At 42.6% G+C, this 12,183-nt stretch overlaps 1 protein-coding gene across 1 annotated transcript; it reads right to left on the bottom strand.

Annotated features, from left to right (window-relative positions):
* Positions 1-375: 375 nt before the first annotated feature.
* On the bottom strand, positions 376-6,697 carry ORC6 (origin recognition complex subunit 6). Its single transcript, XM_057401114.1, has 6 exons — positions 6,607-6,697; positions 5,652-5,815; positions 4,456-4,545; positions 2,684-2,796; positions 1,419-1,493; positions 376-1,038 (listed from the first exon to the last, which is right to left on the bottom strand). The coding sequence occupies exons 1-6, from the start codon at positions 6,685-6,687 to the stop codon at positions 866-868; spliced, it is 696 nt and encodes a 231-aa protein (XP_057257097.1). The 5' UTR covers positions 6,688-6,697; the 3' UTR covers positions 376-865.
* Between the last annotated feature and the right edge of the window lie 5,486 nt (positions 6,698-12,183).

The following is a 12,183-nucleotide window of genomic DNA, read 5'->3' on the forward strand; positions in this document are numbered from 1 at the left end:
TTTTTCTTATGGACACTTTGGTTTTCTGGATTGTTTTGAACAACAAAGCAAGAGAAATGGGCTGAAGACTGATTCATTTCATTATAGTTATGCCAGCCCTGCTGGTGTAACTGTACTGCTAAAAGTAATGCTTTTCCTTCAAAACTGTATTTTTAGTAGCTGGGATGAACGTGCAGGACCACAGAAGTGGCCTCTAAGGACTACAGCACAGGGCACTTGCCTGTTCCCTAAGTTTATGACTGCTAGATGTGAAAACCTGTATTGCCCAGACGAGATGCTTGTCCCCTGGACATCTGCTGCTTTGAAGTGAAGACATCACCTGTTTGTGTTTCATTTTGCATTCTAACAGGTTTATACATGACAAGTGCCAAGAACCTTTTCTTTCTACTGTTTTTATTGTTTATTGGAATATCTGGGACCCCCTACAAGCACAAGAGACTTCAGTCCCATATAGGTTATAAAAAATAAATCAAATTCAGTGACTAAACAATGTTTCTTCAACAGTACAAAATCTAATAAAAATTCATCAGCCTTAATTCCTGTACTAACAAGGCACTTAGTCCCCTCCCTCTTTTTTTTTTCCACTACTTCCAGGAAGGGGCCCAGGTGCATATAACTTAGAACTTACAGCATTAAAACATTACCTGCTTCTTGCAGTGAAAGAATGAGGCTGTCCTACCACCCAATGCCATAGCTGCTCAGGTACCAGCCTGGCAAGTAGTCAGACATGCTCCTTGTAAGATTGCCCTAATTCTGGTGTCATTTACTAAAAATAACATTCTTAAAAACTATCTAATAAATAAGCTGGCTACCAGACAGCCATCGCTTATATGCTACAAGGTCTCTTGTTACAGCAGAGGGAGAGTTAAAATTCTGAACAAGCAGAAGATACATTTCTAAGTGGTGCTACAGACACACTCCTACTTGCCTCTTGTGCCTTAGCAGCATTTTCCAGGATTTTCTTTTTCCATTCTTCATAGTCTTGCTTTGTTTCAGTCTTTGGCCGTTTACATGGCATCTCCTCATCATCTTCAGATCCTACAAGAGAAGGAGAAAGTCAATGACAGGCTACTACGGACAATATGTATGTTGCTGGGAATAACCATGGCGGTGAGCAAAGGGTCTGTCACTGTGTTATGTGGATGGTTTGCTGCTCTTCAGCTGCCAGAACTTCTTCACTTCTTCACCTTTGTGTTTGAATGGAATAGTTGTCCTGAATTCTACTAGGACTACTCAGCATAAACACCACTGTCCTGCTGCTTCTCTTTGTCCTTTCATGAGCTAGTGGTCTGCAGAATGCAGTAAGCTGCCATGAACTGAGTATTATGGCATACTGCACAACTAAAATACTAAGCAGCAATATAGCTCAGAACTGCACTGGTGATGTGAGTTTTAGTTCATAGCTGAACACAACTTACCATCTTCTTTCTCGCAGTGCTTCATATTGATCTGAAAGCTTTCAGGTGTCTCTGCAACCACTGGAACATCTTCTTCTAAAAAAAAATAACAAAGCCGCTTGGTGTTCGGGGCCCCAGGGATGGTGCTCTAGATGTAATTCTTTAACAGCAGGGCCACCCTCCAAAAGTACCGTCTCCCATTCAGAGCATTCCCTGGTCCAGACAGATGCTCAAGCTGTACATGCAGAGATGCCAACACACTTCAAGAGCTGCACAGACTGAATGGCTGCTTTAACTAGTATTTCTACTGCATTTGCAATCACAGTGATCCACCATGTTCATATCCCAAGCCCACGCTGCTACCCTTCATTGCTCAGGCAGGATTATTAGTTATTTCTTCTCCTTCTATCCCATTTCCACACTTTGTTTTTCAGATGCCCACAACATGCAGGAGCTGTCCATACATACAGATGCACATTCTTCCCTGAACTGGCCCACAAATTCCCAGCTGTCATTAGCTGCCTCAGTGGTAGAGTAAGGTTTTGCAGTTTCTACAGGGCAGTGCACTATGGAAATGTCCATGCCTAGGGAGAGAGCAGCAGCTTTTGGTTTGGGTTCAGGCAGCATTCTAGGAGACTTCAAGATACGAAGCATGAAGACAGGGTGAAGCAGGAACACTGCCTGTGGGAGAGTAAGAATGAAACCCTCGGAAAGGAAAAAGGAGGCAAGTAGGAAGGACCAGATTCAAGGACAGGAAGATGTGTATCATATTTCAGTCTTCGTCCTCCACAAAAAGGAGTGGAGGGAGCTATGGGTTCAAATGGTGAGAAGTGATGATGACAGGTAATGGATGAATTAGTACCAGGAAAGCAAGGCTTAGGCTTGTTAATCCTGTAGTAGGGGAAGGAAAATGCAGAAGTGAGTCAAAGCAAGAGAGGCAGCAAGATGCTTATGTTAATTTGTATGCCGTGTTGCCATGTTAACAGGATGCAGAAAGCAAGCAAGAAGGAGGAATCAAAGAAGGTCAGGTAGTATGGGAGAAGCAAAGAAATAAATTGCAACAGAAGAGGACATAAGGAGCACTGAGATTTTGATAAGAGAGGAAAATACTTATTTCTGGCCTTGTCACGTGCTAAGCTGTTGCGCCATCCCCAGAAGCAATGACTGCAACTGAGACTGTGGGAAATTTTGGAATGGCTGGCAGGGGACAGGTGGGTGATCAGAATGAAATTGCCAGTGGAAAGTAGAGAAAGGGCTGTATTACAGGGATAAGGCTGAAAACTTACTGCTGAGCTGCTGGTTCATCTTCTCCAGCTGATTGCAGAGTCGGTCAAATATTGCTTTTTTCACCCCAGATACAGCCAGCATTTTAGTTTTGTCCACTTTTAGCTTCAAACACCTACAAGAGAAAGTTACCTTTGTAACTCCAGCACCTATTACTCAGGTGAGGAGACATTTACAATACCAACACTGCCTGTGAGAATGATGAAGATGGGCCTGATTTATTTTTTTTTTTGTCCTAATTAATCCTTGTCTGTCCCAAATTTGCTTAAAAAAAAGACCCCTCCACCATGCAATCAATACAGCTCAGGAACTGAGAGTCAGGGTTACTTGAGGTTACATAAGGAAATTCTGTTAGGAAAAGTGACTCATCAGATTTTGAAGGAACCTGAATAAAATCCTGCTACTCCAAAAAGCTGAATGGAACCCCTATGTCACAAGAACATGTGCAACTAACAGCTCCTGAATTGCTTCACAAGACTTTCATAAGGTGTAATACTGAAGAGAGAAGACATCTGCATGCAAGAAAATTCTTAAAAAGGGTTGGCTGAGTTATGTGCTCCTGACACCTATCTTCCAAGCTGATACAGGCCTACTATACCTATTACATCCACTGGTCAAAGGTTAGAGCACCCTCAGGGTGTGATGGTGTGGGGCTTAGGGCTTTTTCTTCCTCAGCATGGCTACTTCTTGGTGCTCAGCAGTAAGCTAGCTGCTATCCTTGCACTCTAAGCAGCATCTCACCAAAAGCTGTTCAACGTTTTGCTTTGTGCCCACCTCAAAATCTATCCTGACAATGGAAAAAAAAAAAAATATCCCACTTTTCCCAGGTTCAACTGTAAGAGGTATTTTTCTCCTTCTTATCTGGTGCAGTGCTGTGTTTGGGATTTAGTCTGAGAACAACGCTGGTAACACACCAATTATTTAGTTGTTGCTCAGCAGCGCTTACTGTGATCCAGGACATTTCAATCTCTCATGCTCTGCCAGTGAGGAGAGGCATGGGAAGCTGAGAGAAAGCAGAGATAAGACATCTGACCCAAAATAGCCAAAGCGGTATTCCATACCTCAGCACGTCATGCCCAGCAGAGAAACTGGAAGTCACCCAGAAGGCCCAGATCGCTGCTCAGGTTGGCAAGTGGTGAGCAATTGCACTGTGCATCAATTGTGTTTATGGTTTTCTTTTCCTTTTCCCCTTCTAGTTTTATATTCTCTCCCCTTGTTATTTCCCTTATCATTATTACTAGTGGTAGTAGTAGTGGTTTGTATTATACTTGAGTTTTTGGACTGTTCTTATCTCAACCCGTGGGGTTTACATTCTTACCATTCTCTTCCCCATCCTGCCAAGAGCTGGAGAGAAGAAGAGGGGCAGTGAGTGAGCAGCTGCATGGTGCTGAGTTACTGGCTGGGCTTAAACCACAAGACCACTAAATCTGAAAAATGTTACTAAGGGATTATGTTATGCTGGTTAGACTGAGAGGAAGGAGAGTGAAATGCTAAACACTTAAAGTTTTTCAGCCACTGTTATGGATACATGCTAATGGAATTATCACAGCATCAGTTACTTCTGCTTTCTCCCGAAGGCAAATACAGTGTAGGCTGGAGACTTCACTGTAAAGAATGCCTGGTTTGATACAGCTGTCTCCATTTCCAGGAGAATGGGCTAAGCAAGACCCTTCAGATAGACTGAATGAATCAGCTGCTTACATTGTAAGTGTTATTTCTGTTTGGTATCTCACTAAGCATTTAAGCCCATAAAGATCCCTCAAGCGCTACTCACCTGCATGCAGTGAATAGTGCAGCCGTTACAAAAAGTGGTTTTGAGAAATCAAGGTCCATTTGCTGTGCTTCAGAGAGGCTGGATTCGTATCTAAAGAACAATAATACGAGTGATAATTGTATAATGCACTTGCCTCAGATGAAGCTGTTGACATTAATTTGTCATGTGGTTCTCAGGAGTTGAACAGGTCTCCTGTTAGAACACTTAGTCCTTTGCAACACAGTGAAGCAGGAACAGCCACTACTGGATGAGAAGAGCAAAAGAGAATAGAGAAAAGAAGGCCATTGGGACCACCTCCTCTTTTTGAATTAAAGGTACTTTAAATTAGGGATCTGGATCAAGGCATGCCAGTAAAGTCTAATACTTGTACTCCCCATCTACACAGCATCTTTATCTCCACATTACATCTGAAAGTTACAATGAGCTGCTTTGTATTAATCCATCCTATAACAGAGGACAGAATTAGAGTTTCTTTGATTCCTCTGTGCATTACACATATATGAAGACTTAAATGTGGAAATATGGAAAAGGACAAAGTGAATGTGCAGCACCGAAGAATTTAATTTTTTATTGTCCACCTGTCTCCAGGCTATATATTAATTTTGCTTGTATTAAGCACTGACAGGCATACCAGGCCTTTGTTCACTGACCTAACAGCATTTAAACACGTGCAGTCAGGATGACAGCACTCCAGACCAGAGCTCTTCAGTGACTGCTCTTGTTAAAGTACGTATTACAGAGTGCAAAATTTTAGTTAAATCTGTTGGATCTCTGCTGATGTGTAAGAACCTATTGTTTTTACAGTTACAGTAATGTGCATTTTGAGACATTTGCTTCTCCAGAAGGGAAGATTTGTTTCTACTGAGCATTACTTCTCAACTGTGACATGACACAAGTTAAATGGAAGACAGTGTGATGGTACGGAAAAATACAGGGTCTGAGAGTCCAGTATTTTTTAAACTATTCCAAATTGAAGAATTGGGATTCACTCAGACAATGCTAAGATTCACAGACTAAGTCTTTCTAACATGCATTCTAAAAAGTGGCCTAGATAAATGGCTGGACTGTCAGTACTAAGAACTCAACTCACCACTCATCAGCAGGAGATACCTGCCCCTTCCAACTATCAAGATCTTTACACATCTAACAAAGGATTTTACTAGTGGCTACCAGTGTGCTCACGAGTGCTTACTCACCTCTGGAGTATTTTTGAAGCAGTGTTCACTGCCTCTGTGCAACAAAACTGCACAGCCAAGTCTCGCATTCTCAGTCTGGGGTTCACCTCTAGCAAACACTCCAAAGACTTCATGGAGCTCTGGTAGGTAGTCTTGTTCAAGCCAGAGAGTTTAATGAAACAGCTCTTTCAACAAAACAAACCACAAGAATTAGCAAGATTCCTGCCAATATTTTATTCAGGCAACCAAAATAGATTTGGGAGAAACTACACAGTGCCATAAAGTTCAATTGCTACATTAAATAAATTTGTGCAATGATTGATGTAAATTTGACTGTACACAGAAAGATTAACAACCTAGGAATGCCACATCTCTTAATTCAGTGGTATTTTTAGACTGTTTCCCTGGAAGTAAGGTTTGTCTTTTCCATATATTATGTCATGGCCCTCTATCAAACCTTTTATTTGGTTAAAAACAAAGGTAACCAAGATCTGGACAACTTGAAGAGATGACCAGTACTTTCATGCTACTCCTCATTGGTCAGCTTCAATTAAATTCTCCTCTGTCTGTGACTGGACTGTCACAAACAACTTGTACCAGACCATTACCATCTACCTGCAGGTCTGCAGATGGAGGTTTACAGGTACCACTAGAGAGAGGGATTCCTTACAGCCACCGCTCCCCTTTCACAATAAGTGGGACAGATCTTAAATTTAACACCCTTGCTGTGGATTTATTCAGTTAAAACCTCTGAAATTACAGCAAGCAAGCTCAGCTCACAAAATGACTGGGCTCAATTTGCCCTGTTTCAAAATCTGAGTAGTGAAAGCTCCAGCACTGTCTAGCAGCACACTAGAGTAACGTCACTTATCATTACTGACCCCTTTCCTGCTCCCAGAACACACTAAACAGAACAGTGATTTCAGTGCACTTATAGAGAACACACCAGCCAGCCAAGTCACACATTGCAGCTTACTTTGTCAACTGGCTGTTTCATGAAGCTAGCTGCTAGGTCCAGGCACATCACAACACCACTTGTAGCTGTCATCTGAGCCATCAATCCCGTGCATTTCGGGCCCGGCCGGGCAAGGCTGAGTTGATGGCTGGGCCTGCGATGCCCGCGGTAGCAGTACGCGCCGTGGTGACGGCTGCCTGCGGCCCACCACCGCGGGTCAGAGCCGTCACTGCCGTGCTGGGCCGCACCGAGTTCTCTCGTGGGGCCGCAGGGGAGGTCGGTGTGTTGGCTGGGGAATCGCTGCTGCACCTATGGCCGAGTTGTGTGGTGTAGCATGCTGCTCCTGCCGGCTATGTCCTCTCCAGCGCTGGCAGACTTGTTCCTCTTGCCCGCGTCGCAGCCTCCCCCCGAGGCAGTTCCTCTCCCGACCCTCCAAGGCTGCTGTTTCAGACTGTCCTAGCGAATATCTTTTCCGTTCCTGCAGAGAAGGTGGCTTTGCGTTGCTGAGCCCATCTCCATAGAGCTTCTGGAGCACATGATGGTGTTTATTAGAGAGGCAAACCTGAAATTTCAGTATGGAAATAGCTTTTATTGAGAAATGCTTTTCAGCTTCCAGTAAAAATAAGGGGGCAGCCAAGTTTCCTGCTAAAACTGAAGGTCTGCCTGTTTAATGTGTCTTCTGCAGCATTTAATAATCAATCAAACTTTAAGCAGCACTTGCTGTAACTATCACAGCATGTTAATTGACCTAAGTGCAGAGTATAAACAGTAGCAATAGTATGTAGACGGTGGGGGAGAAAGTAAGTGCAAGCTTTATAAAGCAGGAATTGCACAGTTCTTAGGCTTTTGGAACAAACTTTCTTCTTCAAGTTATGTATATGCTGTTATCAGTTTAATACTACATCCTCTAGAGGTAGAGGGGACAAAACCTGAATGTTACTTGAGAGATGAATGGAAAAAAATAAACTAGGTGATGTGAAATGCTAAATCTACGTAGATGCTTAAGTACCTTTAGCAAGACTGATTTTAAGAGGGCGCTGGCTGTTCTTGACCAACCCCTGAATGCAAAGTCCAGCCCCTTGATTCTTGTTAATGTCTTGTGGCTTCCTGTGGCAGTAAGTAGCAGTTTAAACATGTGAAAAATGTTTTCTTCTCTCTGGTTCATCTTTGAGCTCCTATATATATAAAGTTGTGGAGTTGCCTTCAGTATTGAAGAGTAGTGCTTCCATGTGATATAAAATGCTTATGCATTTTCGGTGACTTCCAGGCAGCTCAGCGATTTTTAAGAATTGCCTTGTGTGCACCAAGGTTTCATCTGTAGGCTGACAGCTGTCCTGATCTACTTCTGCAGCTAACCCATCTTCTGTCTTGGGTAGTGTTCATTTGAAATAACTCAAGGGTGACTTTGGTAGTAGTCCTAATATATCCAGCTAGGAGGAGGCAGAAAAACTTTGGATAAATTTCATTCATTGTGGAATCATAGAATCATAAAAAAGTTAGGGTTGGAAAGGACCTTAAGATCATCTAGTTTCAATCCCCCTGCCATGGGCGGGAACACCTCTCACTAAACTACGTCATCAAGACTCCGTCCAACCTGGCCTTGAAAACTGCCAGGAATGGAGCGTTCACAACTTCCTTGGGCAACCCATTCCAGTGCCTCACCACCCTTAGAGTAAAGAACTTCTTCCTTATATCTAACCTGAGCTTCCTCTGTTTAAGTTTGAACCCATCACCTCTTGTCCTGTCACTACAGTCTCTGATGAAGAGTCGCTTTCCAGCATCTTCTGCTACTTTGAGGTCTCCACGCAGCTTCTGTTCTCCAGGCTGAACAGCCCCAGCTTTCTCAGCCTATCTTCATACGGGAGGTGCTCCAGTCCCTAATCATCCTCATGGCCCTCCTCTGAACTTGTTTCAACAGTTCCATGTCCTTTCTTATGTTGAGGACACCAGAACTGTACACAGTACTCCAAGTGAGGTCTCACGAGAGCAGAGTAGAGGGGCAGGATCACCTCCTTCGACCTGGTCGAAGCTGGTCACGCTCCTTTTGATGCAGCCCAGCACACAGTTGGTTTCTGGGCTGTGAGCCCACTGAAGCTGGCTCATGTTAAGTTTCTCATCAGCCACCACCCCCAAGTCCTTCTCCACAGGGCTGCTCTGAATCTCTTCTCTGCCCAACCTGTAGCTGCGCCTGGGATTACCCTGACCCAGGTGCAGCATCTTGCAGGTACTAATCAAAAGCATGTGAGTAAACAGAAGGAAAAATCATGCGTGGAACAGGATGTGAGCACATGAGTTATCTAAAGAAAGGTATTTAATTATTTGGAGATTAGATGAAAATGCGCTTTAGAATGGAACAGAAGCAAAACCTTCCACTTGTTTTATTGGTACTCTGTATCCAACTTAACATACCAGTATAGCCAGAATTCAGGCTTTTTGGTAGGCTCGATAAGCTTGCCATGAATTCTGCTGTATTTCAATACTATGTAATTCTTTCTCTTGAGTACTGAAAGTTACCAGATTTGTAAGTGAAATGAGCATTGTAACTAGTCACACATTGACTCAAAATAATAACTATCTACAGAGTGCAGCTAAATCAAGTGTGAAACTAAGTATGGAGTTTATGAAGTCTTCCCAAGGAGCTATTAGAAAATAAGAAAATTCTACACAATAGGTGTAATATTTACTTTGTGTGTTGAAGAATGTTATGTATGTTAAAGCTATTATGAAGAAAGGTGTGGTCCAGAATTATGTTTGCTGCTGTGATAATACACTTTTCTAATTGTTACCTGCAAAATAGCTTGTATTGGCCACTCTGATCAGCCATGCAGTAGACTCCTCCCAGGCTAGTTTGGGTTTAAAAAAAAAAAAATCTTGTTTTCAAAGTCCAAGGCAACTTGCAGATCACCAGCCTTTATTAAAAAAAAAAAACATAAAACAAACAAACAAGCAAAGAAACAAAAAACCCAAAATTAAAACCAAACCACAAACCTAAACAACAAAGAAACAAACCTGAAAGGGACAAAACCCCTCACACAGCACACACCAAAAACCAGCTCTTCTCAAGAGCTGCTGATGGTGCAGCTAATGATGCAGTTCTCTGTTCTTGTCACTTGTCATGGTTTAAACCTTTTCTCAGAGGAAAAAAGGTTAGGGAGCAAGTAAAGCAGAAAATTGTGTTTACATCAAGTCTTTTTTTTTCAACATTTGCAGTATATCTAATAGGGGTAAGGCTCAGGCATTTCTAAAAGCCTGTAATTTGCTTATCTTGTGTTCATGCAGGAGTTTATGCCTTACTGTATATGTTGTTGACAAGCCAGAACATTCTGTGCTGTAATTATGAAGTACTGCTGCTTTTCTCCAGTGTCAAAATCTGCTTCAAAAGCTTATGTTCCAGATTCTTGTTTGTAGGTTGGCATAGGACTCCACAGCACATTTGCATTGTTTTGATAAAATAGCACTTGGAAATGCCAGGTTTTGTTATTAGGTTCCTAATTTAAAGTGGAAGATAGGGAACGTAAACAGCTTTATTCAACATTGTACCTGACAAAAGAACTAGTTTCCAGTTTGGTGTGTGCCCTGCTAAGTGTGGTTGGTAGGATTTTAATGTGTGTTTTCTTTCCTGCAGCTGTTTTTTGCCACAACTTCCTCAAACTTCAGGTGCATGTTATCAGGGTTTGTGTATCTTGATATGATCTTGTGTGACAGTTGATAATAACTGTGTGTGGAAATCTCTGTCATTCTGAATCTGAAAGTAGCTTGCTTTCTGAAGTAGAAAAGAAAAGGGTAAGCTGATAAACACTCAAACTTTGAAACCTAAGAAAGAGTTAGAACTTGTTCGGTGTTGCTGCTGTTAAGATGTTTTCATATAGAAGTGAAGCTATTACAAACACCACTTTAGACTGCTTCTTTTATATGCTGGTGGCAGTGGTAGGTTATCTCACTACCTGTGTGACTGTACGATGCCAATACCACCTTCTTTAGACATGAAGTACAATACCCTGTAGTACAGACATCTTTGTTTAGACCAGTCACCTTCTCAGTTGTTATACTGAAACAAATACAAGTGTGATTTTAGTCTTAATCTTGAAGAGATACAGAAGAAAAAAATTGATCGCTTGTGGTATTGTGGAAATGCTTGTCAATGAATTCAGTCATGTACTTTGTATAGTCCCAGCGTTGAATACAGCGTGGGACCTTGCTGCTCAGATTTAGAGCAGAAATGGAAATGGCTTCTGTTGATGCAGGCAGAATTTGATACAAAGCTGGCTGGTTCAGTATAAATGTGAAAGCTAGGTCTGAAAGCAAGACTCTGAAACTCCAATAGTTCCCTAGCTGTTGGTAAAAGGCAGTGGTTAAAGTTGCGTAAGAAAGTATATATCTTCAGTTAGATGTTTCTGGTGAGATTATTATTGGTATCATGTGGGTAAACCCTTAGGGCCTGTGCAGTGGATATTTTAGGTGAGGCACAACGCACACAGAACTGGCCCCACCCTTTACACCTGAGGTTTATCTGCCAGGGGCTAGCGAGCTTGGATGGTGACAGCAAAGTCCCTGGGTCATAGGTTTGTTTAGAGTGTCCTTCTCTTAGATGGGTGGCCTTACAGGGCTATACGAGCTCCATCTGCTCGGGTTTGAAAAAGGTGGTGTCCTTCTCCTAGGATGGTTGCCTGAAGGCTAGCGAGCCCATCCTGCCCATGGACACGCTATGTCTGACCCTTCAGTTGAGACCTGTCTAGCATGGGAGACCCTACCGGAGGCATAAGCCACCACCAGCATAGCTCCCAGCCTCACAAGGGCACGCAAGCTCTTTCCCCATGACAAGGGGGTGTCCGTGAAAGAGTGGTATCATGTAAAGCATAGTGTCAAACTCATAGTAGCCGTTATGCTTTAACCAGTGTTTTTCACACCAAAACTAAGGAAAGTGATGCATGTGTACTCTGCCAACTACTTCTTGGGGCTGTAGCAAACCAGGGTTTCAATAAATGCTTTAACTTGGTGTTGGCCTCAAAAGGCTGCCTTCTCACAGTCCTTCTTGCAATGTTTTATGTGGTTGTAGCATGAACGGTAAACTATGGATCAGCTGGACTAGTCTTCTGGCTTATTTGATGGTTTACAGCCTAAACAGATTTCCCAGCCCTACTGAGCCCTGTGGACAGCTAAGGATGGCGCAGCAGGACTGGTGACTGTGTAAGCTTAATGCCCATTAGAAAAAGGGAACATGGGCAGTTATGGTTAGTGTCAGTGTTACTGTGCTGTTTCTGGCTGTGCTTTAACATAGAGATATCTGATGTGGTTACAGCATATGATACTCAGTAGTGACGTATCTCCTCTAAACACTAGTGCTAGGTTCAGGAGATGGTAGAGTGTGACAAATGTTCTGTCATAGGCATAATTCAGCAAGTCTGTTACAAGATGTTTTGATATTGTTGCACACCATTCCAGCACTGTCATCTTCTGTTCCTTAAAATTCCAATCTGTTGTGGAATAAATAAAACTTAGGAATTGCAGTGACGTTTGCTGGCAGAACATTTCTTGCTTCACAGATGGAGGTTTTCTAAGAGTTTGTACCTACTGAATGGCCTGGGAAGTAGGGTCATC

The sequence above is a fragment of the Pezoporus wallicus genome, unplaced genomic scaffold, assembly GCF_028554395.1.
Source record: "Pezoporus wallicus isolate ANWC-B61680 ecotype Strahan unplaced genomic scaffold, APGP_CSIRO_Pwel_v1 contig_13541, whole genome shotgun sequence".
In the NCBI taxonomy this organism is placed as follows: domain Eukaryota; kingdom Metazoa; phylum Chordata; class Aves; order Psittaciformes; family Psittacidae; genus Pezoporus; species Pezoporus wallicus.

Coding starts and splice junctions, on each gene's coding strand:
- ORC6 (XM_057401114.1), bottom strand. CDS start 6,687: ATGGCTCAGATGACAGCTACAAGTGGTGTTGTGATGTGCCTGGACCTA. Junction 5,816..6,606: donor TGAAACAGCCAGTTGACAAA/GTAAGCTGCAAT, acceptor TTTTGTTGAAAG/AGCTGTTTCATTAAACTCTC. Junction 2,797..4,455: donor GCACTATTCACTGCATGCAG/GTGAGTAGCGCT, acceptor TTTCTCTTGTAG/GTGTTTGAAGCTAAAAGTGG.